This window comes from Panicum virgatum, chromosome 4N (assembly GCF_016808335.1).
Source record: "Panicum virgatum strain AP13 chromosome 4N, P.virgatum_v5, whole genome shotgun sequence".
NCBI lineage: Eukaryota > Viridiplantae > Streptophyta > Magnoliopsida > Poales > Poaceae > Panicum > Panicum virgatum.
In genome coordinates this window covers 34,560,138-34,584,469 of record NC_053148.1, presented here as the reverse complement: position 1 = coordinate 34,584,469, position 24,332 = coordinate 34,560,138, and the positions used below count along the sequence as shown (strand labels likewise).

At 47.1% G+C, this 24,332-nt stretch overlaps 2 protein-coding genes across 2 annotated transcripts; both read left to right on the top strand.

Annotated features, from left to right (window-relative positions):
• The first annotated feature begins 16,042 nt into the window (after positions 1-16,042).
• On the top strand, positions 16,043-18,174 carry LOC120670646 (tetraspanin-2-like). The gene is made up of 2 exons (XM_039950801.1): positions 16,043-16,896; positions 17,530-18,174. Exons 1-2 carry the CDS (start codon positions 16,387-16,389, stop codon positions 17,869-17,871), a joined length of 852 nt encoding a protein of 283 aa, XP_039806735.1. The 5' UTR covers positions 16,043-16,386; the 3' UTR covers positions 17,872-18,174.
• Positions 18,175-20,161: 1,987 nt separating this feature from the next.
• On the top strand, positions 20,162-24,179 carry LOC120670643 (cytokinin dehydrogenase 10-like). The gene is made up of 3 exons (XM_039950791.1): positions 20,162-22,613; positions 22,726-23,132; positions 23,249-24,179. The coding sequence occupies exons 1-3, from the start codon at positions 21,944-21,946 to the stop codon at positions 23,846-23,848; spliced, it is 1,677 nt and encodes a 558-aa protein (XP_039806725.1). The 5' UTR covers positions 20,162-21,943; the 3' UTR covers positions 23,849-24,179.
• Positions 24,180-24,332: the final 153 nt, after the last annotated feature.

Genomic DNA, 24,332 nt, shown 5'->3' with positions numbered 1-24,332 from the left:
TTGTCTCCCCCCCCCCCCCCCCCCCTCCATGTATCAATCGAGTTTTAAAGTTCACTTTTTTTTAGAGAAAAGAAGTTCAATTTTTTTTAGGGTGACGTGAGCATCATAACTTATGCTTAAATAATATGTTAGCGATTTTTCACGATTCTTTTCAAATCTCAGGAGCATCTGATACAAGGTACAATTCTAGACATACAAAATCGCATGAAAGTAACAACGAAGAGTTCTTAATAAGGTATTTTCATAACATAGTAGTATATATCATGTCCTCAATCATCTCACAAAAATTTAACTTGAAACTGAACTCGTACCTGGAGAAAGACAAAAATTTGTTCATGGGTGAAATGGAGAAAATGAATTATTCGGTTTAAGTTTATAGCAGGCAGCGAAGAAACAAAAATCGAGCAGTCCGGATGGTTTGGATTTCAGAGAGGTGGGCGAAAGGAACATCGATATTCTCACAGATCGAAGACAACGATGCGCTCCGGCCTCCTGGTTGTTTATATTACGTGTTATTCGGACCATGAAGGGACGGCCGCCGCCGCCGCCGCACACGAGATGGCGGACGAGCAGGGCGGCGTTCGCCGCCGACGCCAGTGGCGCACGACGGCCCCCGTTTGTTTTCTGGCAACCGGGGCCCGGGAAGGCGAGAGCCCGTCTTTCCCTGTTTTCGCTGCGCGGCGTGCAGTTGGTGAGAAAATCTGGCTTTGGTGACCAATGCCATGCATGGGCCTCCAGCCCAATGACTTTGGCCCTGACTCAAAGAAGGCAGGGGGACCCTATTCATCCTGTGGAAGATGGTTAAGCAAATCATCTATAAAGCCCATTAAAGCCCAGTTGATGTTGAACTAGCATTCGAAAATGTTGAACTAGTATTTCGAAAATGTTGAACTAGTATTTTGAAAATGTTGAAGCAGTATTTTGAAAATGTTGAATCGACATTTACTCCTCATCTTCTCCGATGCCGGCGACCGACGGCGGCGCAGAGCGGGGCAACGCAGGCAGCGGCTCGGAGAGCAGCAGGGCGTGCGGGTGGTGGCGGTGCGCGTGGGCACAGGCGGTGGCGGGGGCGTGGGGTGAGCAGAGCTTGGCCGGCGGCGGCGGCCCGCGGGTGACGACGGCGGCGGCGCACAGGGGCCCGGGAGGAGGAGGCGTGCGGGTGGCAGCGGTGCTTGTGGGCACGGGCGGCGACGACGGCGTGGGGGTGGGCGAGCAGCCCCGGGCCGGCGGCGAGGGCCCTCGGGTGAGGGCGGCGGCGGCGCACAGGGGTAGGAGAGGGGCGCGTGCGGGTGCCGGATTAGGGTTGAGGGAAGAGATGGATGGATGAGATTGGTTGCACGAATCTCAAACACTGGAAGTTATGTTGGGAAAAAACTTCCGGAAGATGCATAGGTTTGCTGGGGTGGGGGGGACGAAAAGGCCCACTAGTTTTCTTGACAAAATGAAGGTCCACAATTACAAGAAGCAGCCCAGGCAAGAAAAAGGGCAAAAAAAATTTGAGAGGAAGGGGGGTTGGAAAGGCTATGCAATGCGCAAGCGATAGCGTTCTTTTCTTTTTTATATTTAAAAAAAATCAAAATTTCAAAAATATATGTCCGTTTTGAAAATTTTCAAAACTACCCCCGGTCGCCCTATGGGGGCGACAGGCCCTAGATGTATTTTTTTCCCTCAAATTTGCAACGAGGTCCATGGCCGAAAAAAATGAAAGGGGGCCTGTCGACCCCCCAACGGGCGACAAGGGGGGCCTGTCGCCCCCCCTCGGGCGACCGGTGGCCCCCGTCCACAGGCGCGATAGGGGGGCTGTCGCCCCCCCCCCCCTCGGGCGACCGGGTCATGCCCCCCTATATAAGCATCCGACCCCGTTCTCTCCTTATTTGAGCCCGAAAATTCCACCAAAAATCCAGAAAAAAAGAGAGGCGTAAGGAGAAGGAAAGCGGCGAAGCCTTGCCGGATTCCGCACTTGTGATCTGCAGGTTAGTACATTTAGTTTATGTATTTTTCCATTGGTATTGTAGAGTAATTTAATTTAATTAGTGCTATAGTAGAACCATTTAAGTAGGAGTTTAATGATACTTTAGTTACGTAGTAGTAAATTAGTTTAGAAAATTAGTACTATACATTTATTATTACAATTGCAGTACTATTAGAGACGTGTTTATAAATTAATTACGATTTAGAATAGAATTTGGCATATGCAGTATAAAATTTGAGTGTCATCACGTAGTTATGAATACTTATATGTTGTAGTTGAATTCCATATTTAGTTTTTACGGATTATTGAATAAGGTAGTGAAGTAAAGAGTATAACTCGATAAGTATTCTGTGATATACAGATATGTCGAACAAGATGCAGTTTCAAGTATTTTGTGGTGACTACAATATTTTGTATGGGCCAAATGGAGTAGACCTTTCTGCCTTTAAGTGCACATCTAGCGCCATAGATAAACCTCTGGAAAGGAGTTTTGGTTCCATATGTAAGTAGCTGCAGCGTGGGTTCCGTGTTGATCCGTTGACACATATGATGACCGTCCAGTCTCTTGTTAATTGGGAGGTAGAAAGTGATTTATGGGAATTGATGATGATACACAGCACTGATGCTGGTAGAAGTACATGCAAGCAGCTCTAGAGCGTGGGTGGCCTCTGGCCATTCTTGTTCAAATCCGGGAGAAGACACAAAATGAAATCTAACATGGTGCAGATCAAGCAACTCCGAGTATTCGACGAGAGACCAATTATGTTGAGCAAGATGAGTCAGAAGAGATAGATAACCAAAACATGGGACCACAGGGCCTTGCTGATGAGGGAGAGAGGATACATAGCATTGTGGACGAGATTGAGGCAGAAGACCAAACCGCAATAGAGATGGAAGAATATGAGGGCTCATCTGATGATGAGCAGTACTCATTACCAAAAGATTGGAAGGAGCATGATTTTGGCAGTCATGTCGCAGAAGACGTACGAAATCAGGAGTGGGAGTACAGAGGGAATGAGGTAGTGCAAGGTGCAATATATCCAAACATTGAAGTCTTAAAAGATGCTGTGAGACTATGGGCAATATCATTGAAACGAGAATTCAGAGTCGTAAAGTCTGGCATTTAAGAATATGAGGTGAAGTGTGTGAATGATGGATGTCCATGGCGAGTACATGTATTCAAGGGAAAATAGAAGTCGAACTGGAAATGTTCCATTGTGACAGAGCACACTTGTTTGCTGTCAGAAGTTCTTCCCTCGCATCGCAATATATCATGCGACTTTGTTGCAAAGCAAATATATGGGTTGATTATGGACAACCTAAATTATGAGCCAAAAATGATTGTTCGACACATTGAGCAGACTTACCAGTACACCATTAGTTATTTGAAGGCATGGCGGGCTAAACAAAGGGTGTTCGAGATGCGGTTCGGCATATACCAGGCATCATATGATAACCTACCTCGTATGTTATCCCAGGTTGCTGCTAGAAATCCTGGAAGTTTTTATGACACATACCTCGTACCAGCCGTGACTAGGGGGCAAAGAATTATGCAACGAGCCTTCTTTTGCATAGGTGCTTGTGTTAGAGCATTTCAGTGTTGTCTTCCGGTGATCTGCATTGATGGCACATTTCTGACTGGAAGGTATAAATGTCAGATACTCACCGCAATCGGGTTAGATTGCAACAACCAAACAGTTCCGCTCGCATTTGCATTTGTTGAGAATGAGAACTTACACAGTTGGTATTGGTTCCTTGAACGAGTGAAGGTTCATGTTGTTGCTGCACATCCAGATGTGTGCCTTATTAGTGATAGGCATGCAGGTCTGCTGCAATCAATACTGAAATTGCAACATGGAACTGCGACAACGCCTCCATTGTGGCCCGATGTCCAAAACAGGTGGTGCATTAGGCATATGGCTGCAAACTTCTATGACCACTTTAAGAACAAGGATCTTAAGAACCTGTTTAAGAGGTTGTGCACCCAAAATCAACAGAGAAAATTCAATGCATTATGCCAGATAATTGATCAGTTGACTGCAGAGCTAGTGAAGGTAAGGGCATCAGGAACAGGCACGAGTCAGGCTGTAGAGGCTAGGGATTCAATTGAGAAGCCATTTTCACACTGGATTCGAGGTGCACCTTAGGAGAAATGGTCATTCCTTTATGATACCAACGGAATACGGTATGGTATTCAGACAACGAACCATGCAGAGTGTTTCAATATGGTTATGCGTTCTTGTCGTGACTTTCCTCTTGTGGGAATTGTTGAGTTCATCATGTATGGGTGCATGAAGTATTTCAGAGAGCGTTACATGGCTGCAAGCATAAACATCAGCAACTCCCAAATTCAGTTTTGCACAAGAGTGACACAATATATGCAAGAGAAGATTGAAAAGGCCAAACTGCAGCGCGTCATATCGACAGGTACAATGGAGCATAGATTTGAGGTTCTATGCAAGGATAGAACTGGTCGTGGTATCCGTAGAGATAGGGTGGTACAGAAGAGTTTGATTACAGTAGATGGCAAAGCCTTCTGCTCCTGCATGAAGCATAAGTTATTGCATTTGCCATGCTCGCATCTCATTGCGGCATGTACAGAGTCTGGGTTGCAGTCAGGAGTATTTGTTTCACCTTATTTCAGCAAGGAAGCAGCTGTATCCACCTGGGGACATGAGGTATACGGGATTGAAATAGTGGGGCCTTTCATTCAGGATAATGAGAATAAGATGTTTATTCCTGATCCAGCCACTAAGAAAGGCAAAGGCCGCCGTCAGACACATCGTATTCGCAATGGTATGGACGAGTCCGAAGCAAGCAAGGCACAAAAGCGTTGCAGCCAATGTGGAGCATTGGGTCACAACTACAAGAAGTGTCCTCAGAATGCACTTCACGATGCTGCTGACGTCGGTGTTTCCGAAAATCCCAGAGATGGAGCACCTCCTACGTTCAGACGACCATCGGCGAGAATTGCTCGTGAAAGGCATTCGGTGTTATGATCCACAATTGTATCGAACATATTTGTAATATGTAGTAATCGTGCGTCCAGTTTGTATGGAACATATCTGTAATGTATAAATATCGTGCGTGGAGTTTGTATCAAACCTATCTGTAATATATAGTAATCGTGCGTGGAGTTTGTATCGAACCTATCTGTAATGTATAAATATTACGTGTCCAGTTTGTATGAAACATATATGTACCTATGTGTTCTCATATATTTTTGAATGCAGGTATGGAGATGGACTCCTTGCTAGACCCAGTTATCGACTCGAGCCACAGGTCTTACTTTGCAGCAGTTGAGCACCGAGCCCTAGAGGTGCTACGTCCTCGTCCACCCGGGGAGGCGATCTCTATACACCACGATTGGTTTGACAGGTATGTAATGAAATATTATTGTTTATCACTTATGTATTGGTCCATATTCCTTTGTTTCGACAATTTTGTTTATTACAGGTTACGTGAGGCCGGTCTACTGACTCTGAGCCGTCTTGTCGAGGGTGGGCCTATTCAGCTCGACCGATCCCTCCTGATGGCGCTCGTTGACAGATGGAGGCCATAGACACACTCGTTCCACCTCCCATGTGGCGAGATGACTCCTACGCTGCAGGACGTGCCCTACCTCCTCGGCCTCCCTATCGTCGGGGAGGCTGTAGGTCCGCGTGTGGTGGCGGCCTCGTGGAAGGATGACCTGGAGGCCCGTTTTGCCCTGGTTGACCGCGTGGAAGAAGCAGGTCCGATCAACCTTCACCTGCGAGCAGCAGGTCCTTCGAAGACCTGGTTCCTATAGTTTACAGTACGTATTCATTCCATATTTAAATTTAATTGTTACAATTCACATGTTCCATTGTCAGTTGAAACCATTAATCTTAATTGTTTATGCAGCCTGCCCTGTTGGCTGCGGATGCCGACGAGTACAGTGTGACCAGATCGCTGGAGGCGTACCTACTTTGGTTGTTTGGTTACATCATGTTCAACAACACTCATGGCAACTCGGTCGATAGGATTCTCCTTCCGTATGCACGGGAGATTGCGGATGGGGACAAGGACGTACCGCCCTACAGCTGGGGTGAAGCGGTACTTGCAGCCACTTACCGTGGACTCTGCGACGGCTGCATGAAGACACATGGGAACATTATCCTGGCAGGGTGCCCACTACTGCTACAGCTTTGGTCGTACGAGAGGCTAGCCGTTGGTCGGCCCATGGTCAGCCACGAGCCTTACCACGGGGCCATGTACAGCGACGAGGAGGACGACAAGCCCACTATGAGAACTATCTGGATCTGGCGTCAGGTACGTTCGCAATAAATCTAATTTTGTTATTCATTTGTTACATAATGCATTAGCGCACTTTTAATTTTACTTATTTGGAATGCAGAGGTCTTGGGCGCATGCGCAGGTTAGACACGCATATCCTGAGTTTGTTTCGGAGCTCGACATGCTGACGCCAGAGGACGTTGTCTGGGAGCCTTACAGCCCAGAGGCTGTGGCTACCCGTGCACCAGCAGGCCTGTCTTCGCACTGCTCTGCGAATGCGAGACTGTGGCTTACTACAGCCGTCCTATTTATGACATCGCAGTTGAGGCATATTGCCCCTGGAGAGTCAGGAGACAGTTTGGGCAGCGCCAGGAGTTTCCGGTGCCCACCGCGTTGGAGCGTGTCAGTCGCCAGGACCACAGATAATTATGAATGAACTTGGTTCACACATTCGTGTCGAAACTAACGATTCTTCGTGGTCCACTTTTGTAGGTTGTCAAGGAGTGGCTTGCCGTGCTCTGATGATTGGCTCACCAAGATGCAGCCGTGGGTGGACCAATGGGAACAGGCAGACGAGCACTTAGTCCATCCAACAGGACCACACACAGACAGCTCCTTTAGGGCTTACCTCACTTGGTACTTACCCCGGACTCGGGCTCGTCTGGTTTATGTTGACACTCACCCGCAGCCACACCAGATGAGGCCTCAGGATGGCTATGCCCGGCACCACGTGGAGGCACTAGCTGGCGCGGTGAGTCTCTTGATCATATTTGCATATATATATATATATATATATATATATATATATATATATATATATATATATATATATATATATATATATATTAATATTTATAAGATAATTCATGTGTTTCTAACTGTTCCTTTACTGAATGGATGCAGTTTCGCCTTTGCAACATGATGGAGACGGACTGCTCGACTTACCTGACGAGGGTACGTGCCGGATCCCCAATGACCCAGTTTAAGCAGGCAGAGGCATGGTCGAGGCAGCGTGACCAGTTGCGTCAGGTAGTGCACAACTTGGGAAGCCGTGTGCAGTACGAAGACAGCCACGGGTCGTCCTAGGCCTCGTCGTCGTTCCCATGTCCGTCGACCGTGCACGGGCCGACGTCGCAGTTCTTCCCAAGTGCAGGTAATGTACATATCTCTTTAAAATTAGATCAAGTGTTCCTATATATTTACTAATTTCACAAACAGGATACGATCCAGCTACTGCGTTCGGCCATACTGGAATGTTTAGAGGGACAGCACCAGTTGGCGGACCATATCCAGGGATGGTACCGGGGCCACAGATACCGGCCTACAAAGGTTAGTTTATGTTTCGTATTTCGGTTTCTACATGTCATGACGAAAGACACGAGCGTACGCTAACATCCGTATTTTATGAGTCGGATTTTACCCCGATGCGGGCGCCGGACCTTCTTCTTCCTCCTTTCGACCAGATAATGAGGGCTTCACCTTATACGACCTTGACAGCTAACGAGGACTTCACCTTATACGACCTTGACAGCTTGACTCCAGAAGAGCCTGCCGCGCAAGGTGACCCCGATGTCTTGGGGTATTCACAGCTAGGAGGAGCACCACTTAGGATCTCTCAGCAGCAGACACCACAACCCCTTGCGCGTCCTGAGCGACAGGTGAGGTCTCCGGATGTTCTCACCTACTCCGAGGGCCATGTTCGTGCCCAGCAGAGGGCTAAGAGGGTCCGATGCCCTAGAGGTGGTTAGATATATCTGATGTTTGTATCTCTGATGTTTATTTATAATGAGATAGCTGTGGACCGCTTATTTGTATCCGATGTTTATGATTGTGCTAGTTTACTTGTCATTTGTTTCTATAGATACTATTGATGTGAACTTGTTATGTTTGTGGGTTCCATAATGCTCATGAAATAAGGGAAGTTCTTGCGAATTTTTTCCGTGATTTAATGAAGGACAAGTTAGGTGCGGTAGGAGTTAGCGGCCGAGATCCCGCCGACAATGATGACGACTACACGCTCGAATAGCTCAAAATAGGAACCATAGTGTATCTAGCTGCGAGTACGAGATCACAGGTTGCCACTGCTCAGCACGGCGATCACGAGTTTCCCAAATGTCGCATTCTTTGCCCAGACATACGTGACAAAAGATGACAACCCAATAGCAGTACCCTTCCACCATTTCAAAAAGATGTGACAACACGGCAACTACACCAGCTCACCTTCAAAGCAGTCTCTCTGCGAGGACGACGGACCTGTCATTCTACAGCGAAGGTCTGTGGCGTGTAGTGGGGAAGGCGGCATCTAGGCGCGATCGAGCGAGCGACAGCAATGCATAGCTGTGAGTTACCGGATTAAATTAAATTGTTATACAATATCATCAGATTCATATGGAAGTTACCGGTAGATCACAAGTGCGGAATTCGGCAGAGCTTCGCCGTTTTTCTTCTCCTCACCCCTCTCTTTTTTCCTGAATTTTTAGGCTCAAATGACAAGGGAATGACGGCCAGGGCTTATATAGGGGGGAGGGACCCTGTCGCCCCTGGGGTGGGCGACAGGCCCCTGTCGACCGTTGGGGGGGCGACAGGCCCCCTATCATTTTTTTCGGCCATGGACCTCGTTGCAAATTTGAAGAAAAAAAATACATCTAGGGCCTGTCGCCCTCCCATAGGGCGACCGGGGGATATTTTTTGAAAATTTTCAAAACGGAAATATATTTTTGAATTTTTTTATTTTTTTTAATATAAAAAAGAAAAAATTCCCAAGTGATAGGCCTGCTGAAGCATAACAGCGTAAGCATTCAGCTCATTATGAGCCCGTTTAGTTACCAAAAATTTTCGCCCAAAATTTTTTACCTCCCCTTTGAACACATATATGTAGTATTAAATATAGTAAAAAAATAAAACTAATTGTACAGTTTGAATGTACACGACAAGACGAATCTTTTGAGCCTAATTAATGCATAATTAGCCATAAGTGCTACAGTAACTCACATGTGCTAATGATGCGGTCAAAGGCCTCAAAAGATTCGTCTCACGGTTTCCAAGTGAGTTCTGAAATTAGTTTTTTAATTAGTATCCGAAATACCCTCCTGAGATCTGGTCAAACAGTCGATTTGACATCCAAAAATTTTCATTTTGGCAACTAAACAGCCCAATAACTTTAGACTTATGTGATTATTTTTTTACTTTTTTTTCTTTTTTGAGGTTGCAAGCGGTAGCATGTTTCCTTCTTCTTTGTGTTTATTTCTCCGATTCTAGTTTTTCCTAATTTGTGTTTTCATTTCTTTTTCTTTGTACTGCTTTGAATTTATTATTTATTTTTTCCCCTATTTTCATTCTAAAGCTCATATACAATCAAATGTTCTGTGACGTTGACCCATTTGTTCACTTTGTAGATTAAATTCTCCTGATGTTTAATACTTTGTTCGTTGTACATTATTATTTATTTGTTATGTTTAATTATTTATTCATCAAAATAATTATTTGTTCGTCTTGTTAAATTATTTGTTCCTAGAATCCAAAATTAATTATTTAGTGTAAAAAATATTTTTTAAAAAATATCATGCAAACATAAGCAAGTGTGGTCTTATTTTGAAGATCTTATCATAAAAAAGATAATGGTGCCGTCCAAATTTAATTTAGATGCTCGGTTTAATACTTATAACTTTTTTAGTTTCAAAATTATATGCATGTGAGCGATGTCATTATCCCCATTCTCTTGCCATGTTCAGAATCTTTTCTTTTTAAATGGGTCGAATTATGACCCAAAACACTGCTGGTGCAGATGATGGTTTACTCCACCATCACCTGAAGCGACACATAACAGCGCCCAAGAGGGTGGGGTAATGTTTTTGGTTGTGTGGTATTGGTCCTAAGATAATGTGGAAGCACGATTTTTGTTGTAAGAACCTAGAGGAGTTACAAAAACAAAAAATTGTGCCCTTAGCTTTAACTCTTCCATTTTTTTCCTGCAACATTGCTTCCCCATTTTAGTTTCTATATCCTCCATCCTTATGTTATCTTTTGTTGTTATCCATTGTTGGAAGGGAGGTGGATCCATAGGGAGTCTGACGTGCAATGCAAGCAAAATTAGAAACCTACGTATCATAGGTTTTTAAGGACGATTGTATGCAAATTGAGCATAGTGCTTGTATTTTTTTAAATTTATTTTAGAATTAATTGGATAGTCAATCTCGACATCTGCTGCTTCACTCCTCTCGGAGGAGCGTATACATGGGTGCCGTGTCCCTTATTTATAAGTTTCATATCATAAAACCTTGATTGATGAAGTTGGTGAAAAGACGTACTCCCTCCGTCCCAAAATAAATAAAATTTTAGGACTAATCATGTAAACCAATGCTAAATGTAAAATTAAAAAAAATATTCCTTGTCTTTTGTAATGAGTGAATGAGTTGTTAGTTGTCTTTTGTGGAAATTTTTCGAAATTGCCTTGTCTTTTGTATTAGGTAGGTAAAAATTAGCAAATTTTTTAGACAAATTTTAAATTTTATAGTTGCAATTATTTCGGGACTCTTTTGTATTAGGTAGGTAAAAATTAGCAAATTTTTTTAGACAAACTTTAAATTTTATAGTTGCAATTATTTCGGGACGAAGGGAGTAGTAGCCCAACTGAATCGTCGAGCAGACTAGCTCCTTTAGGCTCAGGTGAGGTGACACGCGTGCCATTGCAGCCCAGCGCCTGCGTCGAAGCCCGGATTTGGCTCGTTTCCGGCCCGGATTTGGCTCAAGTGTTTTTGTTCGTCAGTTGCAGCCAGCAGAGCACACCGGCCAACATAGGCCGGCCCCACCGTCGTGGACGGCGGGCTGCGGGCGACGGAACCAGGCGACCTTAGCCTATCCACAATGGCAAGAGCAAATTTGCTCCTCCTTCTCGTTTCTCACGTCCCCTCACATATTTACTGTCTACAGTGCGTCTATAATGTCAAACAATACATTTGCTCTTTTATTTGCTCTCTCCACTGTGAACGGTCTAAGGATGGCAGCGGACGGGTTTGGAGCGGGTATACACGGATTTCGGGTTTGTGGGTTTCGGGTTCGGATTCCAATCTTCGTCCACGGATTTGCGGGTTCAGATACCCAAAATAGTTCGGGTTTGGAGCGGATTCCAAAATTTACTCGCGGATCACCATTGGGCCTCCGAAGCAATCAGACCGGCAGCGGCTCGTCGGACGGCTCGTCGGACGCCGCCCACGCGGCCACGCCCTGCACGGAGGCAGCGGCCGCGCGCAGACCGGCAGGCGCTGAGGCACCCCGGCTGCCCGGCACCACGCACGGCGCCCCGCATTACGCTCACGACTCGGTGCCTCCGGCCGCTCGTTGGCAAGCTATGAAGTTCCCGCCCTCCACTTCGGGAGTCCGGGTGCCACGACGAGCGACAAGCTCTGAAGCTCTGAAACTTGGATTGGAAATGTTGTTGCTTGTTTGTAAAAAAAATCGGGTTCGGATTATTTATTGGGTTTCGGGTATCCGCGGGTTTCGGTTTTGGGCATGAATTTGCATTCGAATCAAAGTTCGGGTCGAGTTCGGATTTTAAATTCGGATTTGGGTGCCAGACATTCCACCCAAAACAAATCCGACCTGTTGCCATCCTTAGGAGGGAGGTGGTGGTGACAGGGTGCTGCTCGGGTCTCCGACGTGATCCCGAGCAGATCAGAAAACCGCGAAAGCTGTTGTTGGGCCGAAATTTTTTTTAGGGTGTGTTTAGTTGGTGAAATTTTTTGGGTTTTGCTACTGTAGCATTTTCGTTTTTATTTGGTAATTAGTATCCAATCATGTACTAATTAGGCTTAAAAGATTCATCTCATCATTTCCAACTAAACTGTGCAATTAGTTATTTTTTAAACTACATTTAATGCTTCATGTATGTGTCTAAAAATTTGATGTGACGGGAAATCTTGAAAATTTTTGGGACTAAACAGAGCCTTAGACCCGTCAGCCCGCAGCTCCTTCTAATTGCAAAAAAATATTCCACTGGAATATCTGTTAAAAAATTATAAAAAAACAAATAAAATTTGTTCAGTTGAATTCAATTTTTCCTTTGAAAATGAAATGTTCCACTGCAACAAAGTTGGAATAAAATGAAAAAAATATTTCGTTGGAATGTTAAAGAAAAAGAAAAAAAATACAATTTAGGCTACGTGAACTACCAGTGAACCTTACAAACTGTACTACCAGGTCCTGTTTGGTTTCCAGTAGCACGAGTAGCGCAACTAGAGAATCTTCAATGCATGAAGTACTAGACGAAATTTATTTGCAAAATTTTTTTAGGAATGGGTGTAACTTTTCGCGACGAATCTAATGACGGTAATTAATTAATGATTGGCTATAGTAATACTACAATAACCAACCTCTAATCGTGCGGTCAACGGCCTCATTAGATTCGTCTCGCAAAGTAGCGCAGGGGTTGTGAAGTTAGGTAATGTTTGGTTGAGGAACGAGTTGGAATGTAATGGTTCCATTCCTAAATTTAGGGATGAAACGATTCCATTTTTGTATTTGGTTGGAGGGATGGAGCCGTTTTTATGTTTGGTTGTACTCCCTCCTTCCCTGTTTATAAGGTATACACGTATATGAAGATTCAAATCTTGTCATCTTTGACCAATAATTTGATTATTAAATTTTTATTTTTATAATGCAAATTTCATATGATTGGATTCATAATCAAATATATTTTACAATGATTATAAGTTTATAATCAAAAGTGATATAATATATGATAAATAAATGGTCAAAGTGTTGTTTAGAAGACCGTGTCATGTTCCACCGTGGCTTATAAACGGGGAAGGAGGGAGTAGGAACGAGAGCGGAGGGTTCACGTTTTCAGCTAACGGCGTTAACTGTGGGCTCCACTCGCCAGTCAAACAAGCTTCGTCTTCTTCCTTTTGCGGTTCCGAAATCCCTCCATTCTGCACGAGTGCCCATGCTGCACCCAGCAAGGCTAGCAGAGGCAGCGTGCCCATGCTGCACGAGCACCTCCGCCTCTATCCAGCCGCACGAGCATCTCTGTCACCGTCCCACCGCCCGGCTCGCAGGCCGCAGCCCTGGAGAGCCTCACCACCGCAGCCCCGCCGCGCGCGCCCCGCCGCCCAGCCAAGAGTTGCTTCTCGCCCCCAGCAGCCTCACCGTGCGCCCGCCGCTCGGCCACGCATCCTCTCAGCCTTGCCGCAGTAGCCCAGCAGCGCGCGCCCCACGGCCTCAAGACCTTTCGCCCTCGCCGCAGCTCACGCGAGCCCTCACGCTCGGGCCTCGCCTCGCCGGAGTCGCTCAGCCGCGCGGTCTCGTCCGCAAACAGCGAGCGCACGTCGGGCGGAGGCCGGCTGCGCCGCAGACGAGAGATGGCGCTGGACTGCTGGAGGAGCAGAGGGTGGCGACACAGGGAAGCATGCAGGAAGGAGACGGCAAGATACGGCGTCGGAGTGGGATGAACTCATTCGACCATTTTCTCGGAGCCTGTCCATCCCGAATCTGAGGGAATATTACCTAGCGAGGAGCGAACCCATTCCAGTGTCTCTTCAACCAAACACTATAAAAAATATCATGGAACCGCTCCATCTAAGGACATCCTCCCAACCAAACACTATTTTAGTTTTACAATCTATCTTCATTTAATACTAATAATTAACGATCAAAGTTTGTGCTACTCCAAAAATAACCCAAACCAAACAAGACACCAGTGACCCGTAGTATTCGCGGTGGTGGCACGCGCCAGTGCGTCACCAGTGACCCGTAGTATTCGCGGTGGTGGCACGCGCCAGTGCGTGGCAGTCTGGGCTTCGTCACCCGAGGCGGCGGCCAGGGCGGTGGGATGCGGAATGGAACGCAGGCACCGCGGCGGTGGTGCACGCGGCAGGGGATGAGGGGAAGCACGCGGCACGTGCTCACGCAGCGCTCCCAGCCTCCCATCACGATCCGATCCACGGATCCAAGAGCGGTCAGAGGAAGCTGCTGCTGCTGGCTTGCTGCCGCTGCCGCCGCCGCCGCCGCCCATGCGCGGAGCGCACCTCCGACCGATCAGGGCCCTGTTTGTTTCTAGTAGCACAAGCTACTAGCACAAACTTGTAATAAATTTTGATCATTAATTAGGGTCCGTTTGGGATGTCTGAATTGGAGGGTATGGAATTGAATTGGGTTCAATACCAAATCAGCCGTGGTATTGAAATGAGATGTGATTCCAATTCTATTGTTTGGATGTCATTGCATTGGCGTTTAGAATCTTAGGAAAAAACTCAAATCAGTTTTCTGTTTGGATGTACAAGCGCATAGAATTGGTATTTGTTCTTCGCCCCGGCCTGATCCGCCCGAGCTCGGCGAGGCGGAGCTCGAGGTCGGCGAGCTCGATGCTGCCGAGCTCACGGCGGAGGCGTGCGCGGTCCCCCGGGCGAGGAGGTGTGGCAAGGAGGCGATTGAGAGGGAGGGATGGCGCCACCCGATGCTGCTGCTTCTGCCGAGGAGCTCGAGCCCGAGGCGGAGCTGCTGCTGCCCGCGCCACCGGGCTGGCCCTGCTCCGGGCGCCATGGCCTCCACGAGGAGGGGCGAGGAGGGAGGAGGGCCGAGCTTGCGCATATCCGCCGCCGTGCGATGGCCTCCACCGCGCCTCGCCCCGTCGCCGTGGAGGGAGCTCGGCCGCCCGCTGGCCGCGGCGGTGTGGAGCTCGGCCACCCTCGATGGAGGGGGTGGAGGAGCGCCGGAGTCCGCGAGGAGGGAGGAGGAGGGCCGAGCTCGCGCAGATCTGCCACCTCGCTATGGCCTCCACCGCGCCTCGCCCCGTCGCCGTGGAGGGAGCTCGGCTGCCCGCGGGCCGCGGCGGCGTGGAGCTCGGGCACCCTCGATGGAGGGGGTGGAGGAGCGCCGGAGTCCGCGAGGAGGCGTGCCGGGGAGGGCCGAGCCGTGCCGCCGGAGTGCAAGGGGAGGGGTCGCCAGAGTGGAAGGCGCGGGGCAGCAGGGGGATGCGAGAGGGAGATGAGAGCCAATGCCGATGAATACAGAGGGTAAGAGCTCCGAATCGAGTGAGGGGTGCGGCTGAAGGCTAATGCCGAGCTCGGTATTGGAGGAGATTCCTAATTCCAATACCAAGCACATCCAAACACCAGGTATTAAAGTCAGTTAATTCCAATACCAAATCCCAGCCTTCAATTCAGACATCCAAACGGGGTGTTAGAGATATTAACTAAAATTAGTTTATAAAATTAACTTCACAACTACTGCGCTACTTCGCGAGACGAATCTAATGAAGCTTTTGGCTGCATGATTAGAGAATGATTACTGTAGCTAATTATCGATTAATTTACTGTAATTAGATTTGTCATGAAAAATTACACTTATCCGTAAAAAGGTTTTGCAAATAAATTTCATTTAGTATTGTATGCATACAAGATTTTCTTATAGCGCTGGTTGCACTATGATTGCTACAGTGTTGCACTATGATTGGCTACAGTGTTGCTACAGTAATCACCCCAAATCGTTCTCTAATCATATGGTCAAAGACCTTATTAGCTACAGCACATGCTACAGTACTATAATTGTGAAGATCTTTTCATAATTAAACTTTATCTAATATCTCTAATTAGTAGTCAAATGCACGAAAAGTTTTCTTGAAAATTTTTACACCCTCTAACCAAACACGGCCTTGCTCTCACAATCCGCCCGCCGTTGCCGCCGCGACGTCGGCCGGCGACTCCACGTGGCCGTCGCCCGTGCACCGCCGTGCCGCTCCACGCCTCCACTCCACCGGACGGCTGGTGCCTGCTGCCGCAGCGATTCCCCGACTTGCACCGACTGGCTGACTGACTGACCGAGCACTGTAGTGAACAAGACCAGACCACCAAGCTTGCCAATTACGCCATCCGCTCGCCGCGGAAGCTGCGGCAGGCGGCTACAGTCTCCCATGTAGGCACGCACAATCGCTCGAGAACACCATCGGTTTCCGGCCGGGCCGTGACCTTTCTCCCACCAAAGGAGAAGAGTCTTGCTTCTCTCGCCGCGTCGCCAAGCAAGACTGAGCGAGGGAACCCACTCACTCAACCCACCAGCTCGCACTCGCTCGCTCACTAGCGCCCCTTTCCCCTTCCTTCCTTCCACACTCTAGTGACTCCTCTCCAGCTCCATCCGCCCGTGCCGCTCCACGGCGCCGCCCCGCCATGGCGGTGAGCAACAACATCACGGCGTGCGTCACCTTCCTGGTCCTGCTCTGCACGGTCCCCATCGCCGCCACGGGCGTCTGGCTCGCCTCCCGCCACGGCGGCGCCGGGTGCGCGCGCCTCGCCCGCTGGCCCGTCGCCGGCCTCGGCGCGCTCCTCCTCCTCGTCGCGCTCGCGGGCTTCCTCGGTGCCTACCGCAACCGCAGGGGCCTCCTCGCCTGCTACCTCTTCGCCATGGCCGCGCTCATCACGCTCCTCCTCGCGCTCCTCGTCGCCGCCTTCGCCGTCGCGCACGGCTCCGGGGCGTACCCGGTGCCCGGCCGCGCCTACCTGGACTACCGCCTCGAGGGGTACTCCCCGTGGCTGCGGAGGTACGTCGCCGGCAACCCGGACCGGTGGGAGGGGATCCGGGCGTGCGTCGCCGGGTCGGGCACCTGCTCGAAGCTCGCCATGGACAGATCCTTCATCGTGCCGGAGCAGTTCTACATGACGCACCTCTCGCTCATCGAGGTAACTAAGTAACTAGTAACTGTTGCTCCTACTCTATAATTTTCTTCCAATAGCTAGCGATTTCATCATCAGTTAATCTAATCACAGTGCTTGATTAAGTGGTAGAACTCTAGTAGTACACTATACAGTGCCTGGCTAAGTGGTAACACTCTAGTGCGTACAACTTAGCAGAGTTTTATTAGTAACTTGTATGATTACAATTTAAGATGAACAAAAGTTACTGGAGTCCAGTGTAATGTGGCTGGTACTTTTCATTTCTACTTTCTACAGTAGTTGGTCTGAAGTTGCACTGCCAGCTGATAGTACACTGGCAATGGGAATCAAGGAACAATCTTGTAGGGTCTGAAGAAAGAAAGCAGTGTTAAATTATTGCAGAGTGCAGACACTAGTTGGGGATTCAGATGATTGCCCCCACTCGGCGAGTGATCTGTCGATGTGTTTGTTCATCATGCCTAGGTGTGTGTGAGAGAGCAGAGGCATGTGCCATGTGGGCCGGCGCTTGGACCCAAGAAATTGTTGGCCATCCACTGATTTTCTTCTCTGCAGTTCTGTCCCGTACACGAAACGAAGCTTCTGAAATCTCGTTCTGAATAAGACTTGAGTACCTGACTGACCCGGGCGCTGGCGGTGCAGTCCTGGTGCTGCAAGCCGCCGACGGCGTGCGGGTTCGCGTACGTGTCGCCGACGGCGTGGTCGGGCCCGGCGGCGGGCGCGGCGGCGGACGCGGACTGCGCGGCGTGGAGCAACGACCCGGCCGAGCTCTGCTACGGCTGCGCCTCCTGCAAGGCCGGCGTGCTGGGGGCGCTCCGGGAGCAGTGGCGCCGGGCTAGCGTGGCGCTGCTCGCCGCCACCGTCGCGCTGCTCGCCGCCACCGTCGCGCTCATCTTCGTCTACGTCGTCGGCTGCTGCGCCTTCCGCAACGCGCAGACGGAGGACATGTTCCGCCGCTACAAGTGGGGCAACAACAACTACTGACCTCCGCAATGCGCTGCACGCTTGTCTCTCGCCGGTGTAAGCAAGCAGGGAGGTGAGTTCTGTGTGTAGTAATGTCTTGAGAAGCTTGTGGTTAAGATGATGGTTTTGGTGCCGGTGATCTGAGCAAGAATTTCGACGAAATGAGCCTCCTCTTTCTTTTCTGAATTCTGTGATCCAAGAATCTCGATGCGATCCTGACTGACTGAACCTTCTAAGATCAGTTGACAGTTTGGGGTGTTGTTGGGGCCCTCGGCTCGTGCTTTTTGATCTGTGTCCTCTCACTGGGGACGACTATGGTTGTCAGTTTTTGTCATGGTGCTACCTACCGGTCCGTGCATTTTGTATCCAAGGCAGGAGCTTCTTGCAAAACGCTAGTTTTTGCTCATCTGGTTTGCATTGGATCGACGACATTCAGTTCGGCCCTGCAGTCTGAAACATCCCCAAGCCTGACCCAAAACGCTTCTTGGGCCTTTCAGGCCGCGAAACTTGAGGTCTCACTGAGGCCGCCTGGGCTCAATGCAAGCCTGGCCCAAGCCTGTAAACTTAAATTTGCTCCTCACAAATACTCTAATTTCTTATAATAATCTACTAAAACAAAGTACTCTAATTTCTTCAGAGAGAATGCACTTGTTATTATCAAAAACAAACGGGAAGTTCTTCCTATAAGTTTACAACATTGCATGCCATGATTTGAGTTGAGGCTCTTCTGAACGGACAAACAATGACCTATTCCCCAGTTCAGTTGAAAGTCAACCTGTCCGGATTCAGGGCACACAGATTTAGACTCCGTTCAACTTTTTCTCACGCTGACATTTGTTTTTGAAAAAATTATTGTTTCTGAAAAGAGAACAATTGACTTGGATTAAAATTCCAACACACATTGTTTTTTCTACACTGATTGTTTTTTGGTGCATGAATGGTGAGTGCAGTATATATATGTTGAATTTGCATTTATTACAAAATGAGGAAACCTTGTGATGGCCACCACTAATTGACAGTGATTATATTTAAACATGAACTGCGTTGACAATATCTCAGGCTCTGATTTGGTCTTATACAAGTAGGCCATCACATCCATGCTCCCCAATCTATATACTGAAAATTCTGTTCTCATCTCTGCTGTGACTAATTGACAGTGAAAATCTGTTCTGCATTAACTGAAAATGCCATGATGTGACTAATAAGCTGATTGAATTAACTGAAAATCTGTTCTGCATTGCAAGTCAGTCACCTATCACTATGTGCCAACAATGTCATCATATGTTTACCAACTTCAGGAACTAAAAACTATGTGCCAAAAAACAAGAGAGTATATTTGAGAATTAGGAGCCTATCACTGAAAGTCAGTCCCTCTGGTCTCTCCAGGAAATAAAAAGGAAAGCTATGTTAGAAAAGAGAAGTGTAACGTCAAAGTCAATCTTTGGAGCAGTACTATGGACCAAATACACCCGAGGTACATCTTTGCCATTTTCTTCTCCCTTTCGGCCATTTTTTATGTTTATTTCGTCCGAGAGACGTGGATGCAGCAACAAGATCCGGCAAGAACACAATAACATATAGATTTTAGTAAATTATTTGCCTTTTAGAGAGCGTAAGTAGGAAGAATAATAAGAAACCTATTGCATTTTAGCCTCGAAGGCACAATGTCGTGGGATCGAGGCTATGAATCAAAACGAAGATGCTATAACAGGATCAGATCATATAGTCCAAAATTCTACCTGATCCTGAAAATAACATTTAACATCTAAACTAGGCGTATAGCCCGTGCATTTGCGCGGCTAGTATTGAAAATTCAAAAAATTGTATGTCGTTGTATCCTTACTTAAAAATTATATTATTTTTTACCATGCATCAACCTGTTCATTATCGTAAATTATGTCTTATTATTTGTTAAAACAATTCAAATATGATCTACCTATAATAACAATTCGATTTATTGAGCTTTCATAATATTATGCATCTAATTATTTTTATTTTTGTTTTATTTTGATTGATTGTTGTTAGCTTTAGTTTTTTATTAGCAGTATATGTTTGTAACTGATACATAGCTAAATGATATTTTATATTTAATTTTTCATAATGGTATTGGTGGGTGATTTTTAATTAGGCACACGGGTATTTTAGTCTAATTTTATCATAATGGCAGTGGTGGGTAATTTTTATTTTTCTATTTTTCTATTTTTCTTCGATTAACATAAGAATTTCTAGGCCTTGAGAGCGAACGTGGAGGTTCCGTTTGTTGGCCAAATAATTTTATTATAATGGCAGTGGTGGGTAATTTCTATTTTCTATTTTTCTCCGATTAACGTGGGAATTTCGAGGCCTTGAGAACGAACGTGGAGGCTTCGTTTGTTGGCCAAATAATAAGATAATAGATAGATGGATTAGCATTGCCTATCCTATTTCACGTATAGACTAGGTTATGTAAAATTCCTAGGTGGACACTCTAAAAAATAGATAAATCTTAAAAATTCTCACAAAAGTAAAAAATATCCGGCCATCATTCCGACAACTCTAATCATGATAGTCATTAGATCTATTATCTTTTCTAATAAATTATCCACCTCTACCATTATGAAAATAGAGTAAAATAACCCCCTAAACATGTATCTAAAATTACCCCCCTTTGCCATTTTAAAAAAGAAATCTAAAGTAACCCTCCTAATTTTCATGTAAATTACCCACATATACTATTATAAAAATAATACAAATAAATCCTAATTTACATATAAATTATCCAACTATGTTATTATTAAAAATTAAAGTAACAATTTAAATTATATAATTATAACAAAGCATTAAAGTGCACCAATATAAATTTAAATTACTATTTATATCATTATTAATATATTATTTATATAAAACTACTACCCTGATATGTGTCACCATGTATTCATGTATGATGGAAGACCCGATCACCCATCAGATCGAATCAGGTTCGGGTCAGTTCAAAAGGAACCCGAGGATTTTTCCATTCGGCCGAGCCCAGCTCGGCACGTGGTCAGGTCAGGTCGGGTCGGGAAAATCTAACTTTTTATGTATAATTTTAAGAGCGGGTCGGGTTTTTTCCAATTTTGGGTCAAAAGTTTCAGCGCAAGCCCGGCCCATACTTTAGCCGGGTAGGGTTGGGGTTTTTTTCAGACAGGTCGCGTTCATCGGGTCAGGTGGCCCATGATCAGATCTATTGAAGATATAAGGATACAAATTCATGAACAAATGGTTCAATTAAATATATATCAAATACGTATGGAGGTGTGATAGAAAATAAAATCTATTGTAACTAGATAACGATAAATATGTATTTTAGAGTATGTTTTAGAATATTTAATAGACAGAAGAGGGCATGAGATAGATAATTGTAATTATTAGGTATATGCTTTATTTTTATATTAATTCTAATTGGTCCGGGCGGAGCACGGGGGTTGATAGTCTAGTTTAGTATAATTGATACAATGATATAAACAATGTAATAAAATGATTATATAGAATATTAATGGTCCCCTCCTTTATTCTACCAAGGTAATAATAAAAATATTGTTCATTATAAGTCTTAACTTAAGATTATATTCTATATTGTTGATTAGCAAGGGACAACTACAAATAATTTACTTGTGATAGAACATTGGACCTTCTAGTTATTCGTACTTTCCAAACAAATTGACCAAGACGAAAGTACTCGATTTGAAAACATCAAATGGTTGACAATTAGTACCATGAATCAAGCTTAATGGAATCCCATGAAATTTTCTCCCAACTTCCAAACAACAATTTTGTATATGTACCTTCTATCCCATAAGATATATTTTCACCTAAGTGCCCTCTTAATTAGTTTTAGGCCTGCAAAAGTCAAGGATGTTCCATGATTTTGTATTGACAAATCATCATTGAGGGTCTTCTGTAGAGTCAAACTAAAGGGCCGGTGACCAAGTTTTATTTTTCTGGATCTGTCTTTTCAGGCATGAAGTCAGCCACTCATGTTGCATTTTCAAAGCTAATACTAACTGAAACACTCACTATCAACTATAAATGCGTCTTCTATTGATGACCTTAGCGCACACACAAGTTCTCTCTCATGCAGTCAGCAAACTCAAGCTGCCCAGCTTCCATCCCTGCCCTTTCTAACAACAACAACATGCCTAGGGCTTGTCTAGAGACATTTCTCATGGCCACCAGCTTCCTCTGCACCATAAACCATTTCCATATGGTAGCTTCCGTTTCCCTAGCAGATGATGACATCTTCAACCTTGACATTGTGTCAAAAATTCACACCGACCATGATTCGATCACCAAGGCATCATCAGACTTTGGCCACATTGTGGAAGCCATCCCAAATGGGGTATTCCATCCCACCTCACCCGCCGACATCGTTGCCCTAATCCGGCTCTCGATCTCCCAGCCGAAGCCCTTCGCCGTGGCGGCCCGTGGGCAAGGTCACTCCGCAAGAGGGCAGGCCCTTGCCCCGGGTGGCATTGTCATCGGCATGCGCTCGATGGGGCGCGGTGACCACGGTCACCGTGTGAGCATGTCGCCGTCGTCCGACCAGTTGTGGGTGGACGCCAGCGGGGAGCAGCTGTGGGCTGACGTCCTGCGTGCCACACTCGAGCATGGCCTCGCTCCCCGCGTGTGGACCGACTACCTCCACATCACCGTCGGCGGCACGCTCTCCAACGGTGGCATTGGCGGGCAGGCGTTCCGGCACGGACCGCAGATCTTCAACGTGCACGAGCTTGACGTGGTAACAGGTACAAGTCTTACTGGTCATGTACCGATGTACGCATTACCTGGCTGCTGATCAGTGCCCAACTTGTTCATAGATTCATCAGTTAACTAATGAACAAGCCATGTTCGTTGCAGGCATGGGTGAGATGATCACCTGCTCTCCGGACAAGAACTCGGACCTGTTCTTCGCAGCACTGGGCGGGTTGGGTCAGTTTGGGGTCATAACCCGGGCACGCATCGCACTTGAGCCCGCTCCCAAACGGGTTCTTTGGGTCCGGATCGCCTACACCGATGCTGAATCGTTCACCAGCGATCAGGAGCTGCTCATATCGAAACCGTCCAGCGCATCCGGTTTCGACTACATTGAGGGCCAAGTCCAGCTGAACCGGACCCTCACCGAGGGCCGAAGGTCGTCGTCGTTCTTCTCGGCCTCAGAACTTGATCAGCTTGCGAAGCTACTCCTCGACACCGGCTCCGCTGCAATCTACTACATCGAGGGCGCAATGTACTACAACGATGACACTGCCTCCTCTGTGAACCAGGTAAAGTTCGTTCCCAACGGGCCGGGGTAAAAAATTGTGCACAAACTTACATTGTTGAAAAACTGTTAAAAATTTAGAGCTGAAGGACACACTTGACACGTTAAAATTTTGTGCAGAAACTTGAAAGGCTACTGGAGGAGCTAAACTTTGTGCCGGGGTTCGCGTTCGTCAGGGACGTGTCGTACGTGGAGTTCCTTGACCGGGTTGGCCGGGAGGAGCAGAGACTGCGGGCGGCCGGCGTCTGGGACGTGCCGCACCCGTGGCTCAACCTCTTCGTCCCAAGGTCGCGCATCCTCGACTTCGACGCCGGCGTGTTCAAGGGCATCCTCAGGGACGCCAAGCCCGCCGGACCCGTCCTCATGTACCCCATGAACAGGGACCGGTGGGACGGCAGGATGACGACGGCGACGCCGGACGGCGGCGAGGACGTGTTCTACGCCGTCGGGCTGCTCAGGTCGGCCGTGGCCGCCGGCGACCTCGAGCGGCTGGAGAGGGAGAACGCGGCAGTGCTGGCGTTCTGCGACCGGGAGGGCGTCGGGTGCACGCAGTACCTGCCGCACCACGCGTCGCGGGACGGCTGGAGGCGCCACTTCGGCGAGAAATGGGGCAGGCTCGCCGCGCTGAAGCGCAGGTACGACCCGCGGGGGATCCTGTCGCCGGGGCAGGGGATCTTCCCCGCCGCCGGCGGCGACGAAGCCGGCTCTGATTCTCTGTAGAAGATACAAGTTTCTTCTTGCTGCAACCTGAGAGTAGGAAACGGAGATGCTTGCACGTACGGCCTGTTTCTTGGCAAGCTGCGTGCATGTTGGGACGGCTGATTCGGAGGAAAGCCATTGTGGCCGCAGTCCATTGATTTGTTTAGTTTGTTTGATTTTCCTGTGTCAAATGTAGGGGCCCATAGGAAATTTGTGATAGTTTATTTTCTTGTGTCAAATATGGAGAAGCAACCAAGTTCTATATTTGTGATAGTTTATTCTTTCTTTTTTTTTTGGTATCGTTCTGTTTGGGGTCAATACAAGGCATCTTCACAGAACATGTAAGCAACGAAGTTGCACCAGTCAACTACTGTGTTTCGAAGCAGCACTTTAGTTTTTTTCTATACTATAAAGGCTGAAACTTTCTAATACATTTTGTACCAACAATAGCCCACTTATACCCCTCACAAAACCCATCTTAATGGCCCACGTGGAAGGGCTGGAT